This window comes from Lipophrys pholis (genome assembly GCF_963383615.2).
Source record: "Lipophrys pholis genome assembly, chromosome: 11".
Classification (NCBI taxonomy): Eukaryota; Metazoa; Chordata; class Actinopteri; order Blenniiformes; family Blenniidae; genus Lipophrys; species Lipophrys pholis.
The window spans coordinates 22,233,018-22,251,592 of record NC_137631.1 but is presented as its reverse complement, the minus strand read 5'-3'; the positions used below and the strand labels follow the sequence as shown (position 1 = coordinate 22,251,592).

Here is an 18,575-nt window from a genome sequence, read left to right as displayed (position 1 = left end):
GGTATAGTTGGATAAATGTCTTTTGACGACAAGATGGTGCAGTAAAGACAGGAAGCACTACTGTTGAGGAAAAACTCGTGGACGAGCTCTCGCCACTTGTAAAGCTGTGATAACCAAATTGGGTTGAGGTTTTCCTTTTTAGTTTGTGTTATCTTTTACTTATTAGTTTTTTGTGTCATTTTGTCCCTTAAAAATTTTTATTTATTTTTTCCTTCGTGTCATTTACGTAAGCCAGACGTGATGGCGTCACTAGATCAGCTGACCGGTTTGTTTTGCTGGCTCGAGCTCGTCCTGATAAAAACAGAGGGAGGAAACGACGACGTCAGTGAACTGCTGCTGCTCCGTCACTGTTGTTGTTAACGGCACTGTTTTAACCAGCTACTCTTTTATAAACAGTTTCTACTTTTTATTTATTTATTGTTAATACGTTTAGCTTTTGATAACAGACTCTACCTCCGTGTTCACCCGCTGCCAGCTGGCTGACTTTGACGCAATATGCCGACAGAAAAAACCTTCAAACAAAGAAGGACCTTCGGTAAGTCCCTGCCCTGCTTGTTTATGGACATTTTATACACTCGTATCCTTCGGGTTTAAAACATAAAGACAGTCTTTCGCTCTTATCGATACGACGTTAATATGTACATGTGAGGTAAGCAGTTTGTTATTCTCCCAGCAGCGAGTATTAGTGTTTATTTCCGAGCTATATGTGTGTCAGAGGATTTATCCCAAAGCCAAAAACACCGTCCTGGAGCCTGTGCTCCTTTGGGCCTTTACATGGAGGCCAGGCGGTGTAAACAGAATAAAGGGAGGATAAAACAGGCCCACGGTGACTCCAGTGTGCAGGCCTGACTCGGTCTTCAGTGTTTACTTGTGTCAGAGCTGTGGGAGAAAAACAAAGTGGTGTCGAAATGCAGGGCAGACAGAAAAGAAGAGCTGCAGGATTGGGGGATGGGACACCGTGTGGAGGAGGGGGGGACAAAATAGGACCTAAACATGTGAAGTTTGCTCCCATTTCTTAGCTTTCTCTTTGTTTGCTGCAAGGAACAGCCTCGACGGAGGCGCTTTCAAAACGAATGACAATGTTGTTTTTTTTAATTACTTTGACTTCTTTTCTTACTCGTTATTCCCCACAAAAAGTGTCAAGTATGGTTCGTGTCTTTTTGTTAAAGTCACAAACAACTCATCGGGTTGACATGATTACTTGTTTTATCATACAAATCTTCGTAGGATACAAGTTATTCTCTCTGGGGTTCATCTAGCATGAACAGTTATATAGATACATAACACTGTAAGCACGTGGAATGGTCATGAGGTCTGATTCACAAATACTTTCATCGGCACAAACTACACAATTTTAACTAAAATATAAAGGCCTTCTCAGCCTTACCAAATTAGGTTTACTTCCCTTTAGATGATGACTTTTTATTTAGGACCAAGTGTAAAATTGTATGTTGTTTAGATTGTTATATAGTGGAGCTGTTTAAACATATGTAGTTGTTGTTTAATATCTGTAGTTAACTCTGTGTATCTTTGAGAAAATGTACTGTTTGTAGTTTGGTTTTTTCTAAGGGGATCAAACCCAAATTACACCCGTAACAGAAGCATGATAATCCTGGAAATGTATTTTCCTGTTATCTACATTTTCTTTTCGATTTCTTTTGTTTTTTTATGCGAGTCACATCTTTTATGAGGGTTGGTTTCCACAATGCTTTCCCAAGCCCAGAGAGCTAAAGAGAAAGCCCTTCGTTGCTTTGGTTTCACATTTTGATTGTCACTTAGTGTTTTTACACAAGACAGTATAAAACGTTTTGTGTTGTGGCGTTAAAGTCTCATAAACTCATTTGGATGATGTCCTTAGTTGTTTTCATCACACAAATTTCCCTCAACATAGCTTGAAAAATAATGTAAATAAACACACTTGTAAGCAAATCACACTTCCATACGGTCTTGTTTACAAATGATAATATTAATATTAATTGTGTCACTGTGTGATAATTCATTCAAAAATGTGCTGTGCATAGTTTGTTTTTACAAGGGACTCAAATCCAGACTGAACTATTGATAGAGGGTGAACACGCCTTCTCGTAGACCCTGGAAATGTATTTCCCAGTATGACTAAAAGTAACTGACTCCAGCGTCACGTTATTGGTCCACATTTACACAACCAGAGCACGTGAGGGCCTGTCTGTGCAGGAAGACACCAGATCACATGTGTGTGTATGTTTTTTTTTTTTTTTAAGGTTGTGAACATTAGATTTCCATCCATAATATATGCTTTTTTTTCTGTCTATTAACACAGAAACATGACTGCAAAGCTAGTTTAGCTTCTTGTGTGAATGTACAGCATGCACAGTGTACCAGGGACAGTTTGTAGTTTTTAATAGGTGATTGCGCTCATCAACTGGTTGATTTGATGTGTTTTCTTCTGTGTGTCACTGACATGTATGTACTTTATTGTCTTGGCACACATGAATTTTAATGACTTCACTGCATTGCGACTTGGCTTGACTGACTCATTCAGTTGAAGTATTTGGTGGAAAATACAAAGCAGAGCTCACTTACACATGCAGTTAGTCATGAAATGCGTCAGGAAACCAAAAGGAATCTTCTAGACTGATTCCCATTTCATGACAGAACAAGAAAAGAAAAACCCCAGAGGGCATTCAGGTCAACTGCTTCCCATTTTGTGATCTTTTTTTTTTTTTAGGTTGATTGAAAACTGATGACTCACTGGCTTTCTTGTCACTCGGTCTTCATAAGAGACTGACACTCACACACACATCCACCCCTTCCCTTTTCCTTCTTGATACTATATTTCTTCTAGTTTTAGCGTTACATATTTTTGATTTGGTCGCACAATAAAATCAGTGAATTAACATGTGATTTGTCATCTGAGCAAACATGTTTCAGTGGCGGGTCACAAGACTGAATACCAGGGATCAAAACCTTCAGTTGACCCTGACAGCTGACACAACCAAGTGATCGCTGACCTCGAATTAAACAGCTGTCTGATTTATGATGGACTTCTTCAGCTTTTTTTTTCAAACTTCCCCAATCTGAGTGACTGAGAATCTTCACAGACTTCTTGTTATGGTTGAATTCAAGACTGAACCAGTTTTGTTGGATCCTGTCAGTTCAAAGTGCCAGAGGTTTAACCTGTCTTCACGTATTTTGGCCCACTTTCCTTATAGTTAAGGATAAGAAGGACCTGTTTGTGTTATCACATTGAAGGAAAAAAGCTATATTTATCTTTGCTGCTGATCTTCATCTTGGATAATTTCATAGTTGTTTGACCTGTAATGTGTGGACAAAGAACCAAAACAGTCAAAATGCAGCTTTAAATGCTATTGTGTCTCAAACAAGTTACAATCAATCAATTTTGAGGTTATTGTCACATTCAGTCTAAATAAAATAAAATAAAATGTTAAATGATTTATTATTAGTTCAACTGAGCCTATCTCTGTCTATTGATTAATCATTGAAGGTCTAAATGAGACATTAAAAGTCTTATTTTCTGTTATGATTTCAACAAATTAATTGTACAATATGGTCAAGTTGCCTGGTAATTAAGTAGAAGTCCCCTAATTAAATTACAAATACAAGTTCAGACCACAAATCCACTAAAGGCTACACTGATTAAAATGTGTTTTTATGATTAATTGAGGCTTAAGACCTTGATTTTCAAGGTCTTAAGCCTCAATTAAGGTCAAGAAAATCTTAAATTTAGTCTAAACTAATGAAAATAAGCTCAAACTAGTCTTTGTAGGTTTTATAACTTTTTCAATTCCAAAAGTTTGTTTGTTCTTTATTTTCAGATTTTTAACTAGTGTCAGTTTGACAATTGAAACAAATTAAAACAAAGCACCGTAGCCCTGCATTTGTAGCATTATAAACTCTAAATAGCTAAATATATAATAATAGTAGCATGAAAAGACAAGTGTCTGCTTGTTTTAGTTGTTGTACCAGTCAAGGCCTTATATTGACGACAATGGTTTGTATCACATTTGATTTAAAAATGAGTGTATTTAAATTCTTACTGGGGAATCAGCTAATCCACATTGGAACAATGTTTATATGTCATGAGTGGATTGTAAGAAAGCATATTGGGTTTTTACTCCACGAAGCAGTTAGTTAAATTGTTCCTTGATGTTTTTGTGATGCCCCTCCAAATATAGAAGTGAAGACTGTAATCATCTCGTGTTCGTGGTAAAATGTTTGTATCTTCCCAAACCCGTTGAACCACATGCCATGTGAACAAACACGCAGCTTCCCGATGTGATAACCAAGTACATTACCAAGAGGGTTGATTTGGAACAGAGGCTCTTTCTATTTATTTTGTACTAGTTTTCCATCCATTAGGTGGAAATCACTTCTTTCTGGTTCAGTCCAACTTCAACTAAATAGACCATAACAAATAAACCAAAGCAAATATTTTGTTGGACGTCTCAACTTCACAGGGCGTTCCCTCCAGCTTCGTCCTGTGGCAATTATGGTTATGAAACTTAGATCAGTTAGCAGATGAAAATAAAATGTCAATCAAATGTGACTTGACTACCACACAAACAATCAAATAACACTGACATCAGTTTCAGTTGATAGGCTATATTTAACACTTATGAGGTCTTACAATTATTTAATGGAGTTTTAAGAGGGTTTTTTTGTTTGTTTGTCCTTTCTACAGCCATGTCAAGTCAATGTTTGATTCCATTTTGGGATATTTCTGACTTCTTAATCAAAGTGTTTAAACAACAAACCATCACAGGGCAAAACTGACTGCTGCTGCTCACTAAAACCTTCAAAGGTGCAGATTTCTCTCCTGGACTCCTTCATGTTGGTCCTACAGATCCAAGGGTTCAATCAAGACTATCAATTATAGTCACACTCTTAAAATTAACATAAAAAACCTCTTTAGAGAAGATATGAGAAACTGTCTGTAGCTCCTGCTTCTGTATGCTGGTGGGGGTGTAATGTTTTTTTCTCTGATCAGATCTTAAAGAGAGGGTGCCTAGATTTTCCTATAAGGCCGTCTGAGGGCATCCAGTTAAAAAAAAGCTTGTGAATCGTTGCTCTAAGTCAGGGATCACCCTTTATCATCAAACTTACCACCGCATAAAATTTGTCTGGAACTTTTAGAATTAAGATTACACAGCTCATTAAGTTTTATATAGTTTAACTTTCTGCATAAACAGTTGATCCAACTTGACTCGACCTGTTATCACTGAATGAACGAGCAGGAGAAACTCATCAGTTTTGGTCTTAGATATGTCAGTAAACTGAAAACATTTCCCCGTTTGTCTAAAACCTCAACCTTCAACATGCTCATATCTTTTATTTTCACCCCCCAACAAACTGTTCTCAAGTTTTTGTTTTTTTAGGAATGCAGGACTGAAAAAAATTATTTCAGACAATGTACTCGGATAACTTGAAACATAATAAGTGAATCATTTGATAATCAGACTGTCTGCCTGTTGACATTATGAAGGAGTAGCAACACCTCAGCCGTCTCTTGGGGATACAATATGTAGATTTAGTGCATTTTGTGAGTTTTTGTTCCCCTGTAAAATTTGGTAATACAAGATTGCTCTGGCTGTGGCTCGCTGGGAAAACGATTCACACAGTACACCTTTTTTCAGAGGATTGAAGTTGTCAAGTGTGCCTGAATTGTTTTGAGTTCACAAAACTCATCTGTAGTTCTTCTCAGCTGAGCGGCGTCTGTTTTACTTCTTCATCTTTTATCTAACTTGTGTCTAAACACCTGCTTCTTGCCTCTTTCTTTTCTTCCCCACAGAGCAACGAGTAGAAGATGTCCGATTGATCCGAGAGCAGCACCCCAACAAGATACCAGTGAGTCAAAGTACACGATTGAAACTAACTTTTGAGTGTGGCAGAGTACAACGTGCAAAATGGCGTGCTGGAGCACCAGACAACTTCCTGCAGCAGAAAATAAATACCGCATGTTTCCTGGTGTCACTGAGTCACATTTAGAGTGTGTGATTGGCTGTGATATGCTGCTTCTTCATTTTGTCTGTTTAGTTAAGTTACATTGAGGTGGGTTATAAATGAATAGTAAACGTCCAAATTACTATCATCCCCGTTGTAAGGATTTTATTTAAAGTTCTGAGTTTTAATCAGTTACTTCAGACAAACACGTTTGTTAGTGTAGAAGTGAATTTTGAAGGTTACAGTAAAACATGTGTATTTCTAAGTATTACTGTTAATATCTGTATTCATGTGCTGCTTCAAAATGAGCTGTGGTACCAATAGCTTGGAACGCTCTCAATGTGAATGAACAAAAGCTTCCATAGCACTATATAAAATATTTTGGTGTGTTCAGTTGTACCGTTTTAGGAAAAACTGTGTTAGTGTTATGGAAAATTTCAAGAAATAAACTTTAAATAACAAAGAAGCAAAGAGCTGAGCGGTCATGTGGATTCAGATGTATCTGTGTAATTCACTGCATTTAAAAAAATAATATTACAATGTACCAGCATATAGCCGACATATAAAACACATTATCTTGTGCCCATGCCAATATTTCAAAGCATTTGCTCTTTCAAAAGGAAATTGGTGCTTTGTAAATACACTTCTGTCCAGAATTGTTGTTGAATAAAAAAGTACTTAAATTATCATGATCAGAATCCTTTATTGTCATTATGCCGATGCTTCCATACAGACAACAGAAGTCCCAGTTTTCAGGGAAAAAAACTAAAATGGAAATAGTTTTTAAGTAAACACAAATAAACTCAGATATAAATGTAAACATTCTTGTTGTTGCTTCCTCATCTGACATAGTTTAGTGTATTATTTAATATCCTTTGAAATAGAAAATGGGGGAATATGTCTTTTGAGGTGAATATTGAAGCCAATTAAAATTCAGTTGTTTCGAAAATTGGAGCATATCTTAACATGTCATTGTAGAAATATAGAAATATCTAGAGATATTCTATTATATTTGTATTAATTGCATAATGAAGATGTGTGCTATTTCTAACAAGTAAAAAAAAAAATAAAGATTTTGCTTCCCAACACTTCTTTGTTTGCAGTCCTGATAGTTTTACTTTCTGTTTCTTATCTCTGTGTTTGCCCTTTGCTAAAAAGCAACTGGCTAACCATTGCCTAGCAACTACTGACAAACAAAGGCACACCTCATGTTTCACCTGCTCGGTTTTATCATTTGGAGGTAGAGTATCGGCACGGCTCTCCAGCTGCCGCGCCGCGTGAGGCTTCATCATGTATGTGTGTGTGCTTCCTGTCTGCCCTCCCCCCCCGGGGGGCTTTAAACTGCTGCGTAAGTGTTGAGGCCAGAGGCAGATGCTCTGTGTCAGTGTAATGTAACTCCATCCAGACAGACGGAAGACGGATATGATTATACCTCCGCTTCACTGAGCATTTCCTCAATACTTACAGCAGCACTGTTATTTAAAAAAGGAGGATAATGACGTCAACAAATAATGAAAAATATCAACTCAACCAAATGTAATCAAACAACGTCTCACTGTGGATTATTAAAAAGTGTTTAACTTCCTGATTTTGTCTCAAATGTGACAAGAAATTTAATGTGTAGTACAATGACAGTTTTTATTGTGCTTAATCACATTGTTAATGATTTTCATTTCAGAAGTGAATTCTTGGCCAAAATTCACCAGAAATGTTCCTAATGTATTTATATGCCTGAAGGGAGCTTTGAATTCAAACAAGTTGTGATTTCCATTACAGGATACTAACAATTATCATATTATACTGTAATGATGATATCTAGTCATTAAATTACTGTTGGTTTTTAGTGTCCTTAAGTGAAAATCCATGCAAGACTGTTGAGCCACTGCTTGGTTTATTTCCCTTTGTTTGGATGTTTACTCTCCTTAACAGTCAACAATAATTTATTCACCTTCGTTCTCTTTATCACTCACTATGAAAACAGCTCTTCTACAGTCTTCAGATGGGGCCTGTGACATTTAGCATCAGTGGTCAAGAGCAGCCTTCAAACGGCCGTAGATGGTTAAAGATGGTTGCATTAACTGGAGCAGTCGACTCAAAGAAGTGAGGCTCATCAGTGCCCGTCAGTGTTAATGGATCAGTGTTTGAAACAAAGAACCTCTTTAGGACGGGTTGGTGGGAAAACTAGCAGTTGTGGAGAAGGCAGCACAGAAAGCGCTCCTCCCATACACTGGGACTTTTTTGCGAGCGATGTCGATAAGGCCACTCGCACTAAAATCTAATCAATGTGATTTCTGGAGTGATTGGATTATTCAACTGATGGTGCAAACAACCAAAGTGAAATGCTTTATGATCACATCGTGGGAGTTATCTTATTATGGGAAATTCAAATAGCGCACATAGATTGCTGTCCAGTGCGCTGATGTCTTTGTGCATGTATACATGTTAATCTCATTTATTTCACTAAATGAGTAATGATTAAATCACTTGTCCCATTCGCCTGATTATTTTCTAATCAAAACTGATCTGCCATATTTAACAAAAGCAGACCAAATATCTTGGAATAATAAAGTTAAGTGTGCTAAAAAAGAAAATCCCAAATTTAAATAAAACTAAAATCGATCGGTTAACCATTGCTCGTGTAAATACATTTGGTTACTTCCACTTATCAGATCTAAAAGTCATTTAAATGGGAATCAATAACAGAATAACAAATTCATCCTTGAGTTATTTTATTTTTTCGAGTGAAACCTAACTTTATTCTCACTTAAAGGCATCTAATAGGAACATTTTATATCATAATAAAAGCTATAAGGTAATTTCCTGCAATAAAAGATTATGCTACAAGATGGTTTCAGTTGCTGTTTTGACAAGAAGTCATAAATCAAACTGCTTAAATACCACGATTACAGGTGAAATGGTCTTCAGGATTTCTCAGTTATTTTCTGGTTGTTTGCGTTGAGCTGCAGCTTTTCCTCCTTTGTTCTCTTGTGTTTCACTCGAGGACAAAGGCTGCCCACACTTGCTCCTCTGGACCCGTGACTGCTGCTGTTTTCCCAACATCTTCACTGTCTTTGTTCGGCCTCATTGTTCATCGACGTCTGCTGAATGTGGTTACAACATGAAGAGAGCCGGCGAGCACACACTGACAGACGTTAATGGCTTGTGATCGATTTGCTGCTGAAGTTAAAAGCAGCTGTGGATCATTAGGACGAGGTTTATTGTCTGAACGAGTGAGTGAATGAATCAATATTTGTAAATCCGGGTCTCAGAGAGCCACAGTGTCAATTGATTATTTATCTAGATATTTATTTGATAATTAACTATAAAATTATTTCTAAAGTAGTCATGTTGTATAGGTCAATGATCCTGTTGTTTATTTACATTTGCTCAAATTTATGATGAGTTTGAAGCCGCTAGAAACATTTTCCACGTAAAAAAATACATTCATTCCTAAGAAAAGTTTACGTAAAAAATCCCATCATCATCAAACATTCACAAAAAGAGGGAAAACCTCAGTGCATGAGTGCAATATCAAAAGAAAAGTCTACAACTGAAGCAGAGTTATTGGCAGGTTATCAACACAAAGAAAGTTAATTCATTTTTACATCTCTGTATTTTTTAAGTTGCATAACACAAAGTTTGACAAGCTGTCCTGATTGTTAAGGGAGAACCGCTGACCCGTCCTTCGTCTCACACCAGGTAGTTTTTTTTACGATTGAATGCTCGACTTAGAATATATTATCGCTTTTGGCTGTTCCATGAAAATTCTCAGTTTGGGGCTCGTTTTGAAAAAGTGCTTGTTCCATCATTTTAATTAGTCTTCGTTGCATTTACAATATATTCAGTTGAATTCAGAGTCGTGCCACAAGGACGATCACCGTCTGATATGTGCAACTGACATCGCCTTTTTTCATCCAGCTATTGATCATGGACTCTGGTTTCACCTGTCAGAACGCAGGATTCAGAAACGCAGCGTCCGTGGAGCGATGAAACCGAAGACTGTGACTAATGTTGATGTGTTTGTGTCGTGCAGGTGATCATTGAGAGATATAAAGGAGAAAAACAGCTCCCCATCCTGGATAAGACCAAGTTCCTGGTGCCCGACCACGTCAACATGAGTGAACTCATCAAGATCATCAGGTAGGGGTTTTTTTTCTTCAGTTTTTTCACCTTCTCCTTTCTTTTTCATATCATCCACTCTGCTTGTAGAGTCTTATTTCAGTTCGGCCCATCGTGATTCCCACTGGAGTCCGATCAGTAAAGTAATCCAACTCAAGCTCAGCTTCGATGCTATAACAGTCAGCTGAACGCTCCGTTATATCACTGCACATTAACCCATTGTTATTCTGTGTGCCTGTCTCTTTAAGGGGCCCAAAGATTACTATTCTAAATGTCCGTTTCCTTTCTTCTTCTTTTTTTTTTTCTTCCATCAGATCTTTGTACACAAAATGTCCATCAGAACGTGCGCTGTGACTTTTGTTAACGATTCGTCAAATCGTTTCTGCAAAGATCGCAAAACATGTGCCAGTCAGAGTGGATGAGATTTAGGTGAAAAACACAAAAAGGGAGGGGATGCTAGTCAGCAGTGGAGGGCAGGCACGCACAAAGTTTCATCTGGAATCTTTTAGGGTTTTTTTTTGTTTGTTTTTTTTAACATCATATTCATGTTCATTGACCCCTATGCACGTCTCTTCTTCCCCCACAAGGAGGCGCCTCCAGCTCAACTCCAACCAGGCTTTCTTCCTTCTGGTCAACGGCCACAGCATGGTGTCCGTGTCTGCTGCCATCTCTGAGGTGTACGAGCGGGAGCGCGACCAGGACGGCTTCCTCTACATGGTGTACGCCTCCCAGGAGACCTTCGGCTCGGCCGCCCAGTGAGCGGCCCGCCCTCGTCCTCCATCTGGCCCCACAGCGATCGGACAATTGTAGTTTTTAGCCTCCGCCCTCCTCATGTCTCCTGCCACACACCTTTAGTCTTAAAAGTTAAACATAAAACAGTCAAATTTGGCCTTTTCTCAGCGCGGAGTAGTTCAGGTTGTCGTGTTACAGCAGATAGACTGTTTGTGTTGTAGCATTTCACCATGGAGTCGATCAGAAGAGCGGAGTTTAGGTAGAGATCTGAACACAGCTCAGGCCGGTAGAATCTTTCAGTGTGTCGCTTCGATGTCGTGCGCTCTGGTTAAACCCCACCCACTGTTGTTTTCAGTGTTGTGGTCTCCTCGGCTGTGTTTGCATTAATGTATATAAACACTTCAGGTAGTTACAGAGATGTTACACAGAAAGGTGGCGAGGCTCCACCACATATAGAGAGAACGAGAGTTCCTGGTTTCTTTTAAATGGAGGGCTTTTATTAGCGATTCTTTCTTTTTCTTTTAATAAAGCCGAGACGATCCCCAATGAGCGTCGCTGCTGTGCGTCTCGTCACATTCCCCTCATGGTCCTCTTCATGGCTTCTTTATCCCTTCCTGCCTTGCAGCCCGAAGCATTTTCACTGTAATAAACAACAAAAGATGTTAGGAGACTGCTTTGCTAATAAATGGATGATTGTAGTTTGCATAAAGGAAAAAGAAGGCGTTGGTGTACAGATACAGACTTTGAATATGAAAAAGAGATGAGAGTGTAGCCAAGTTGATTTTGGACACACTAAAGCGGAGCTGTGTGAACTGATTGCATGTGTGCGTGAGGACGATGGTGTTTCTGTAAATGTAGATATGAGGACAGAGAGGCTTGCAAGTCATCGTCGTCCTTGTTTAGTTTTGTTTTTTTTCTCTCTAAAGTTTTTCTGGAGTTGATTAAAAGAGTGATTGCAGGTTGAAGAGGAGTTTCCCCGAGCTGTCCGGATGGATCAGTTTCACATGTCTGAGACACCTGCCCCGTCTTTTCTTTAGCTTTATTTAAGGGCTCCACTCTTAAATAACTTCACCTGACTGTAGATGACTCGTCACTTTCTCTGTGCCGTCGTTGTTTATCTTCCTCCTCTTCTCCACATATCGAGATGTAGCTGCACTATATCGCAGTGTTTTATCATTTTGTTTCCTTTTTATTTAACGTGATTTTTACGCTATGTACAACATGTCTTGACTCTTGGCTGTCTGCAGGATGTAAAGGTGACTTTTTCTTTGTTTTGATCGGAGCAGTCGACTGTTTGTGACAGAGGGGTGGAGCTTTTGTTTAATTTGCCATTGTCTTCTCGGCCTGCCCCTCAGTTCCACCCACACTTGGCAATATCACACAGCCCACCTTTATGTATTTATGTTGGTATTTTGTAAAACAATAAAAGGAGAGAAAATGTACAGGAAGAAGTCTACACTCTTTTTGTTTTTACTCTTTTTGAGCTGTTGACAGAAATAATACCACAACCATTATTGCTTATAAGTATCTATCCACTGTATCACACTATATACAGTATTCTGATACAATTATACATTGCTGTATGTACATGTTGGACACACACACGTATGCATGTACATATTCCTCAGAGGTAAGTAGAATAGAAATCCATGATTTCCTGGAGTTGTATCAGCATCTCACACATACCCGCTGGTCTAAACCTTCTAAACCTTCTTCTTCTAAATACTTCTTTGATAAATATGGTTTGTACATCTCTTTAAACTGATTTAAGTTTCTACTTTGTCTTATCTCCTCTCTTCCATAAACCCACTCCACGGACTGACAGGCACTTTGTAATCCTCCTCTCACATTGTAGCCACTCTGACTTTCCATCAACATGTTCAGTATAGTTTTCTGGCTTTGTACATAACCCAATGTCTTCAATTTGACTAAATTCAATGGATTTTTGATTTCAGAAATAATAGTTTGTATATTCTCCTTATGTCTCGTTACTGTGACCTACTGTACATATTGCCTGCTTTCATAGTCATTTCCCAAAGAACTCAACATGTGAGAATGATGAGCAGTACATAGTTTTGGTTTAAAACTATGTATATATGAGAGTCTGAGATCACATAGTGTGTGAAAAGAGAGCTTGGTAAGCGTTGTGATGGTGGGAGGGACTGACGAGGAGTGAAATCCGGGCAGAAGAGACAAGCAGCTGATATCTTAATCACACCCACACCCATCTGCAGTCATTCAAGACTGATGTTTGTAGTCTGACTCCCACCCTCTAATCCTCAAATCAAGAAACGTCAAATGATGGTTGATTAGCGCCTCCTACTGTTGAGTGGTGTGAGTAGACTAGGCTACGTTGATCACTTCCATGGACGATAAACCAGATGACCATAATCAAGTTTTTGTGTTTATTACAAATCTTATCGCAATAGTCTAAAACATTATGTTCACTGAGTGTAATGCAGCCCCACTTGTCACTTATGGGTCACATTCACAGCAGCTTCATAAGGGTTTAACAACACAGACAACTGTTTTTTTTAAATCTTTTTTAAACTATTGACTCGGCAAAACCCTCTTGGATTCTCTTGATTTTGTTATAAATGTGAGCTCAGATCAAATCCCATCAAATCAACATGAGTGCCAAAAAGTTCTTGAAACTATACTTTTTTTGAAACAGCGAGAAGGGAAACTTTCACCGTCCAAAACAATGAATTTGAAGCTTTGACATTTATAATTAATTTTCCTCTTTCCCAGATCGCGAAGAGCTGCTATCAAATTAAATCAGACACTCTACTTATTAAAATAACTTACAAGAGAGTTATTAAGAAACCCAAACCCAATGATTATTTGAATATTTGTGCAACATGAAATTTTTTTTGCAGCAATAATTATGAATAACCATATTATTTATTATTTTAGTCCATTTTAAATTTGTGGCAATATTGTCGAATGTAATCATGATTTTGTGCTCCGGTGGAGTTACCAGAACAAAACAACAAGTATTTGAGGCAGACATTAAGGAAGGTGGTGGTCTAGAGGGTCCTTGGATTGAATCCCGCTGCTGACAGGTAACCACTGGGTCCCTGACCCTAACCTCCTGAGCAATTGCCAAATCACACACACACACACACACACACACACCCACCCACACACACACACACACACACACACACACACACACACACACACACACACACACACACACACACACAACCAGACAAATGGTTGTTTATGAACAGAATCATTGGAGATAAATCTGAATTACAAAACATAAAAAAATAACTTATTTAAAGTTTAAATCTGAAGATAAAGGATTTTCCTTTTCATTAGCAGTTTTTTTTTCCGTTTGAATGTGTTCCTAATAGTCACATCCGCTGTCTGGAGGAAAAACCATGAACTCTTTGTGATGTCGTTTCAGATGGGATCATGTGCCATGTCTGACCAACGTTAATATTAAAGAACTGAACAAAAAGCAGAGGAAATCTGTTTCTTCTCAGGTCCAAACAGTTTTGATACCAAAAACAAATAAGTGGAGGGTCAAACTCAAATTCAGACTCGCAGTTGGTTAAAATTTTACAATGTCAAGTACAATGAGGTTCTTTATTTTTTGTTAGAAATGTGAACTCAGGTTAAAGCAAATAAAAGCAACCTTAGACTGACAAGTAAGGCCATTTCTTTTTAAAAATGTTTAGTTTTTTAAACATACTCCATCATGAACACCCAGAAGGGCGGGGTCATTTCTCTATTTCCCGATGCTCTTCATTTTAGGACAATTTATGACATAAATACTCATACATTTATGATCAATTTGAACTGCTATCAAATTAAATAGCACAAGAGCAGAAGCAGAAATATTCATCCATTTTCATATATAGAAGATAATGTTTAAAACTAATTCACATTCATTAACAATAACACCTGATAATGAGAAAAACAAGGAAATTCAGCAAAACATCAACACTTACTGGTTTGTGAGAGGTCTCTTCCTCCTGCAGTTTGAAAAACTCTCACTTAAGAATAAAGCAAAACAAAAACCAAGAGGACAGAAAGGCAGATTGAGACAATGTTTTATTATTAAAACAAGTTTAATCTCAACTTTTAGATAAACAACCCGGTTTTCGAAAACACAACAAACAGTATAAAATCTGACCAACAAACAAAATGAGTAAATACAAACTGAGCTCAAACAAATGCCTGAAAAGCAAACGTATTTAGCGACATGCATGCTGGAGCATCGGTTCATTGAGCCCCGTGAGGCCGAACAATCACCAAAACAATCAAATCAAATGTCGTATAAACTTTGAAGGAAGCTGTTTGTTCATTGCAGAAAAAATTGTTTTATAACAAGACAGTAGCGGGGACTTCTGGTGGACAGAGGAATGGAGCAGATGCAAATATCGCGCCTTCCCGCAAAAAACAAAAAACCAAACCCTTTTACAGCCCAAACGGCTTGAAGCGCTTCTAATACTGAGTAATATCTTTTATCTGCTCAAGACGACGCTACTTGAATGCTGGACTACTTTGTAAAACTATGGGCTTGTTGAACTGATGTGTGTGGAATTTGCTTGTTTGCTTTAGTTGACAAGGCTACACTGTTTAACCCTGGAACATATTTTTAATTCTCATTAGGGGGTAATCTTTAGCTATCTATTCAATACAAAGAAGCCTGGAGATACATTGCAGTGGGAGTTTAGATTTTGTTTTAATAATCTCACCGTATCTTACATGAACATGCAGCCTTTCCACGAGATAATCTTCAACACACACTGTGAACTCTTATCAGTGTTGGATGATGCTATTTGGACATTAATATCTTTTATTATAATAATGTATTATTTTTATTACTAATATTTATATGTATGTATATATATATCAGTAGCGCTGATGGAGCTGATTGCCATTGCCATGATATAAAAGCATTCTGTTGACTCACTTAAAAAACAACAACAAAATAATTTCTTAAACATACTAAATCTTAAGTATTTACCATTTTAAATGAACATCCCTTATTCCTGTGCTGCACCCTCCAGGGGCACAGGTTGAGTTTTTCTTTCAGTCTTAAGGATGAGTTGTCCTCGTGTCTGTCCGGGTCCTGCCCGGCAACTCACCCACAGTGACACGCATTTAAACACTTCCAAACACTGTTTCTCACTATTTAAACTCAATAACACTCTTTCTTTTCCGTAAGGACTGTACACAAGCAAACACAACAACAAAAAAATGAGACATCTCCATCTTTGATGGGGTTAAAAACAACTTACATGAAAAGACCAAACAAAAATCCGTCGAAACAGAGAAAGTTGGCACTTTGAAATGTTCGTCTAACCTAAAAAATAAAAAATAATAAAATTGCAGACAGTGAAACTTATTTGAATCTGGTAAATTCTGTTTGCACTGATTGTCTTATTGTGATTATTGATGAACACTTTTGTTTGGCACAAAAGGTCTTTTTTTCTCATTTTGCCCTCAGGTTGGCTCAGAGGTAGACGAAAGGCAGCAGATCGTGAGGCTGCATATGAAGATGGACGACCGCTCTATAACCAACATGTGTGGTGCTTTTAAGAACAAACGATCCGTCCAATCACACATTGTTTTACAGCCTCATGCTGCTTCATGGGGGCTGATGACACACAGAGGCCAAACCAAGGGGAAATTTAAGGGTCATCAATTGACCTCAGATATTTTTCTTTGGACCGTAGGAGGAAATCACAGAACTCAGAGAAAAACCCAGACAACGAAAACCACAACACCACTTGTCTTGCTTCTAACATCAGCCAGGTGAAATAAAACTGGTTTGCCCAGATATGCGAGTTGTTTTTCTACCATAATTGAATAAGTTGGTGGTGTTTAAGATAAAGCTACTGGACTTGATGGTTGCTGAGGAGGAGTTTCTTCAATGCAAGTTGTAGTAGTATGAGACAAACAGCTAAAGTGTCCAACTTGTGCAAAGATTGTACAGAGAAGTTTAAATGCTAAGAATGAGAGTGTACATTGTTTTTATAGCTTCCAATCAATCATAATAAAAAAAAAAAGCACATAAGAAATAAGAAAATATTTGATCAAAGAAACTATGTGGGAGAAAGTTGTAAATCAAATTGTGCTTTTTAGTTTGGATCCTGTCTGAAAATAACCACTTTGAGAATTAAGAATTCACAGAAATGTTTAGAAAAACTTCAGAGGTTTTGATCCAAAAGAGTGGAAACCTACTTTTTTTTTTTTTATTTGTTACTTTTTGTGGGAAAAACCACTTTCATTTTAACTAAATGTTATTTTCTTATCAACCACTTTTAAGAGTGATACTTTAAATATTAAAGGCGGGACCTTGGTACCACCCCCTGTATGTATTCATCTGAGCATACAGCCTCCAGTGTGAGGGAGGATTAAGCCATCCACACGTAAATCTTAATGATTGGGAACAAAAGTGTGACTGCAAGACATCGCTGACAGTTGCCATGATACTTAAATATGCAGGAAAAACCACATTCCTCTGCATCACTAATGAAAACCTGGAGAGACTGGAGCCATCGTAGATGTTTTACAAGTGAGAAGCTCGGTACAGAAGTAGCTGGAGAATGTGGACGCAGTCCAGTATTTCACTTTGTATTGCGTGTCGCATTTGATCATCATGTGATTTTCTGCTGCATTTCTATTGGTCTGTAGTAGTTGTAGCTTGGAGCGGAGGTCGTGGTGCGGTGAGACGCTGTAAGAAAACCTACAGCATACATTTACACACCTGAACACAAACATATCAGATAAAAGCTCTGTCCAAGAGTTTTACTGTTCGCCGTGACAAAATGACTGGTTTAAGTGGGAAAGCTGTCTCCGGAGAACAAAGTGAACTCTGATGGAACGAGGAGCAGAAGGATTTGAACTTGATCATGTCTCCTACTGAAGAAACCTTTTCATATAACAATGGATCCAGGCAAGATAACGCTGAACTCAGACCAACCATCAGCTGCATGACTGAGACATCCTCACCTGACTGGAGTTTTGTATCTTTGGTTTGGAAACCCAAAAGTATTTCATTTGAATCTTCTTGTCTGCCATGTTTTCTCTGAGGAATTTCAGATAACCAGGAACTTTATACTTTAACGAGGAGGGAGGAGTCACTTCTCTCATCTTCCTGTGGAAGATATGAGGATGGACAGTCTTTGAAGAGACTCACGATGTCTCCGTCTCATCGCCTCGTCCGAAGCTGCAGCTCGCTGGCTCCAGCAGGAACGTGAGTTCAGTCTCCCGAGTCCTTACTGTCAGCGTGCGGCGTGTACTTCAGCCGAAACATACCTGGGAAACACAGCAGAGAAGCAACGGCTCTTACACAAAGTACCATCAACAATAAAACATCAGTGGAAACATTTTTCATGAATTGTTGTGGAAATCCGTCATTTGATCCATTTGTGAAGTAAAACAAATAAAAACAAAAAAGTTGTATTTTGATTAATTTAATTAATAGGAACTCAAAATTCAATTATTTAAAAAACAAAGTGGCATTGTGAAGATGAAAAACAACCTTTATGGATAAAAAAAAATATGTAATAGAAATAAAAAGAACAGAAATATGATTTTGAAAATAAAATACTGGATTTTTCAAAAGACTTATTTTTTTATTATCTGATAAAACTTAAGAGTATCAAAATGAACAAAAAAACACATCTAGGTGAAATATTAGCTATTAAGTAAAATTAAGTCAGAAATGATTCATTATTAAAATAAAACAAATGAACCTGACTGTGAAGAAAATTCTCAAACCAGACGGAAAACTATGGAAACACTTTTCAATCACATTT

General features: G+C 37.8%; 2 protein-coding genes across 2 annotated transcripts in view; one reads left to right on the top strand and one right to left on the bottom strand.

Moving 5' to 3' along the window:
- The first annotated feature begins 274 nt into the window (after positions 1–274).
- map1lc3b (microtubule-associated protein 1 light chain 3 beta) lies at positions 275–12,549 on the top strand. The gene is made up of 4 exons (XM_080475119.1): positions 275–535; positions 5,789–5,844; positions 9,974–10,080; positions 10,647–12,549. The coding sequence occupies exons 1-4, from the start codon at positions 496–498 to the stop codon at positions 10,816–10,818; spliced, it is 375 nt and encodes a 124-aa protein (XP_080331245.1). The 5' UTR covers positions 275–495; the 3' UTR covers positions 10,819–12,549.
- A 2,311-nt stretch (positions 12,550–14,860) lies between these two features.
- The window catches only part of zcchc14 (zinc finger, CCHC domain containing 14), a 31,109-nt gene continuing 27,394 nt past the window's right edge, over positions 14,861–18,575 (bottom strand). Inside the window, exon 13 of the mRNA XM_080475469.1 lies at positions 14,861–18,072. Coding sequence (XP_080331595.1) covers positions 18,017–18,072 — 56 coding nt within the window. The 3' untranslated portion in view covers positions 14,861–18,016. The remainder of the gene's footprint in view (positions 18,073–18,575) is intronic.

What these genes read in the sequence shown, in the direction of transcription:
- map1lc3b (XM_080475119.1), top strand. Translation starts at nt 496, where the DNA reads ATGCCGACAGAAAAAACCTTCAAACAAAGAAGGACCTTCG. An exon ending in CAAACAAAGAAGGACCTTCG is followed by an intron (nt 536 to 5,788) that starts GTAAGTCCCTGC and finishes TCTTCCCCACAG; the next exon opens with AGCAACGAGTAGAAGATGTC. An exon ending in AGCACCCCAACAAGATACCA is followed by an intron (nt 5,845 to 9,973) that starts GTGAGTCAAAGT and finishes TGTGTCGTGCAG; the next exon opens with GTGATCATTGAGAGATATAA.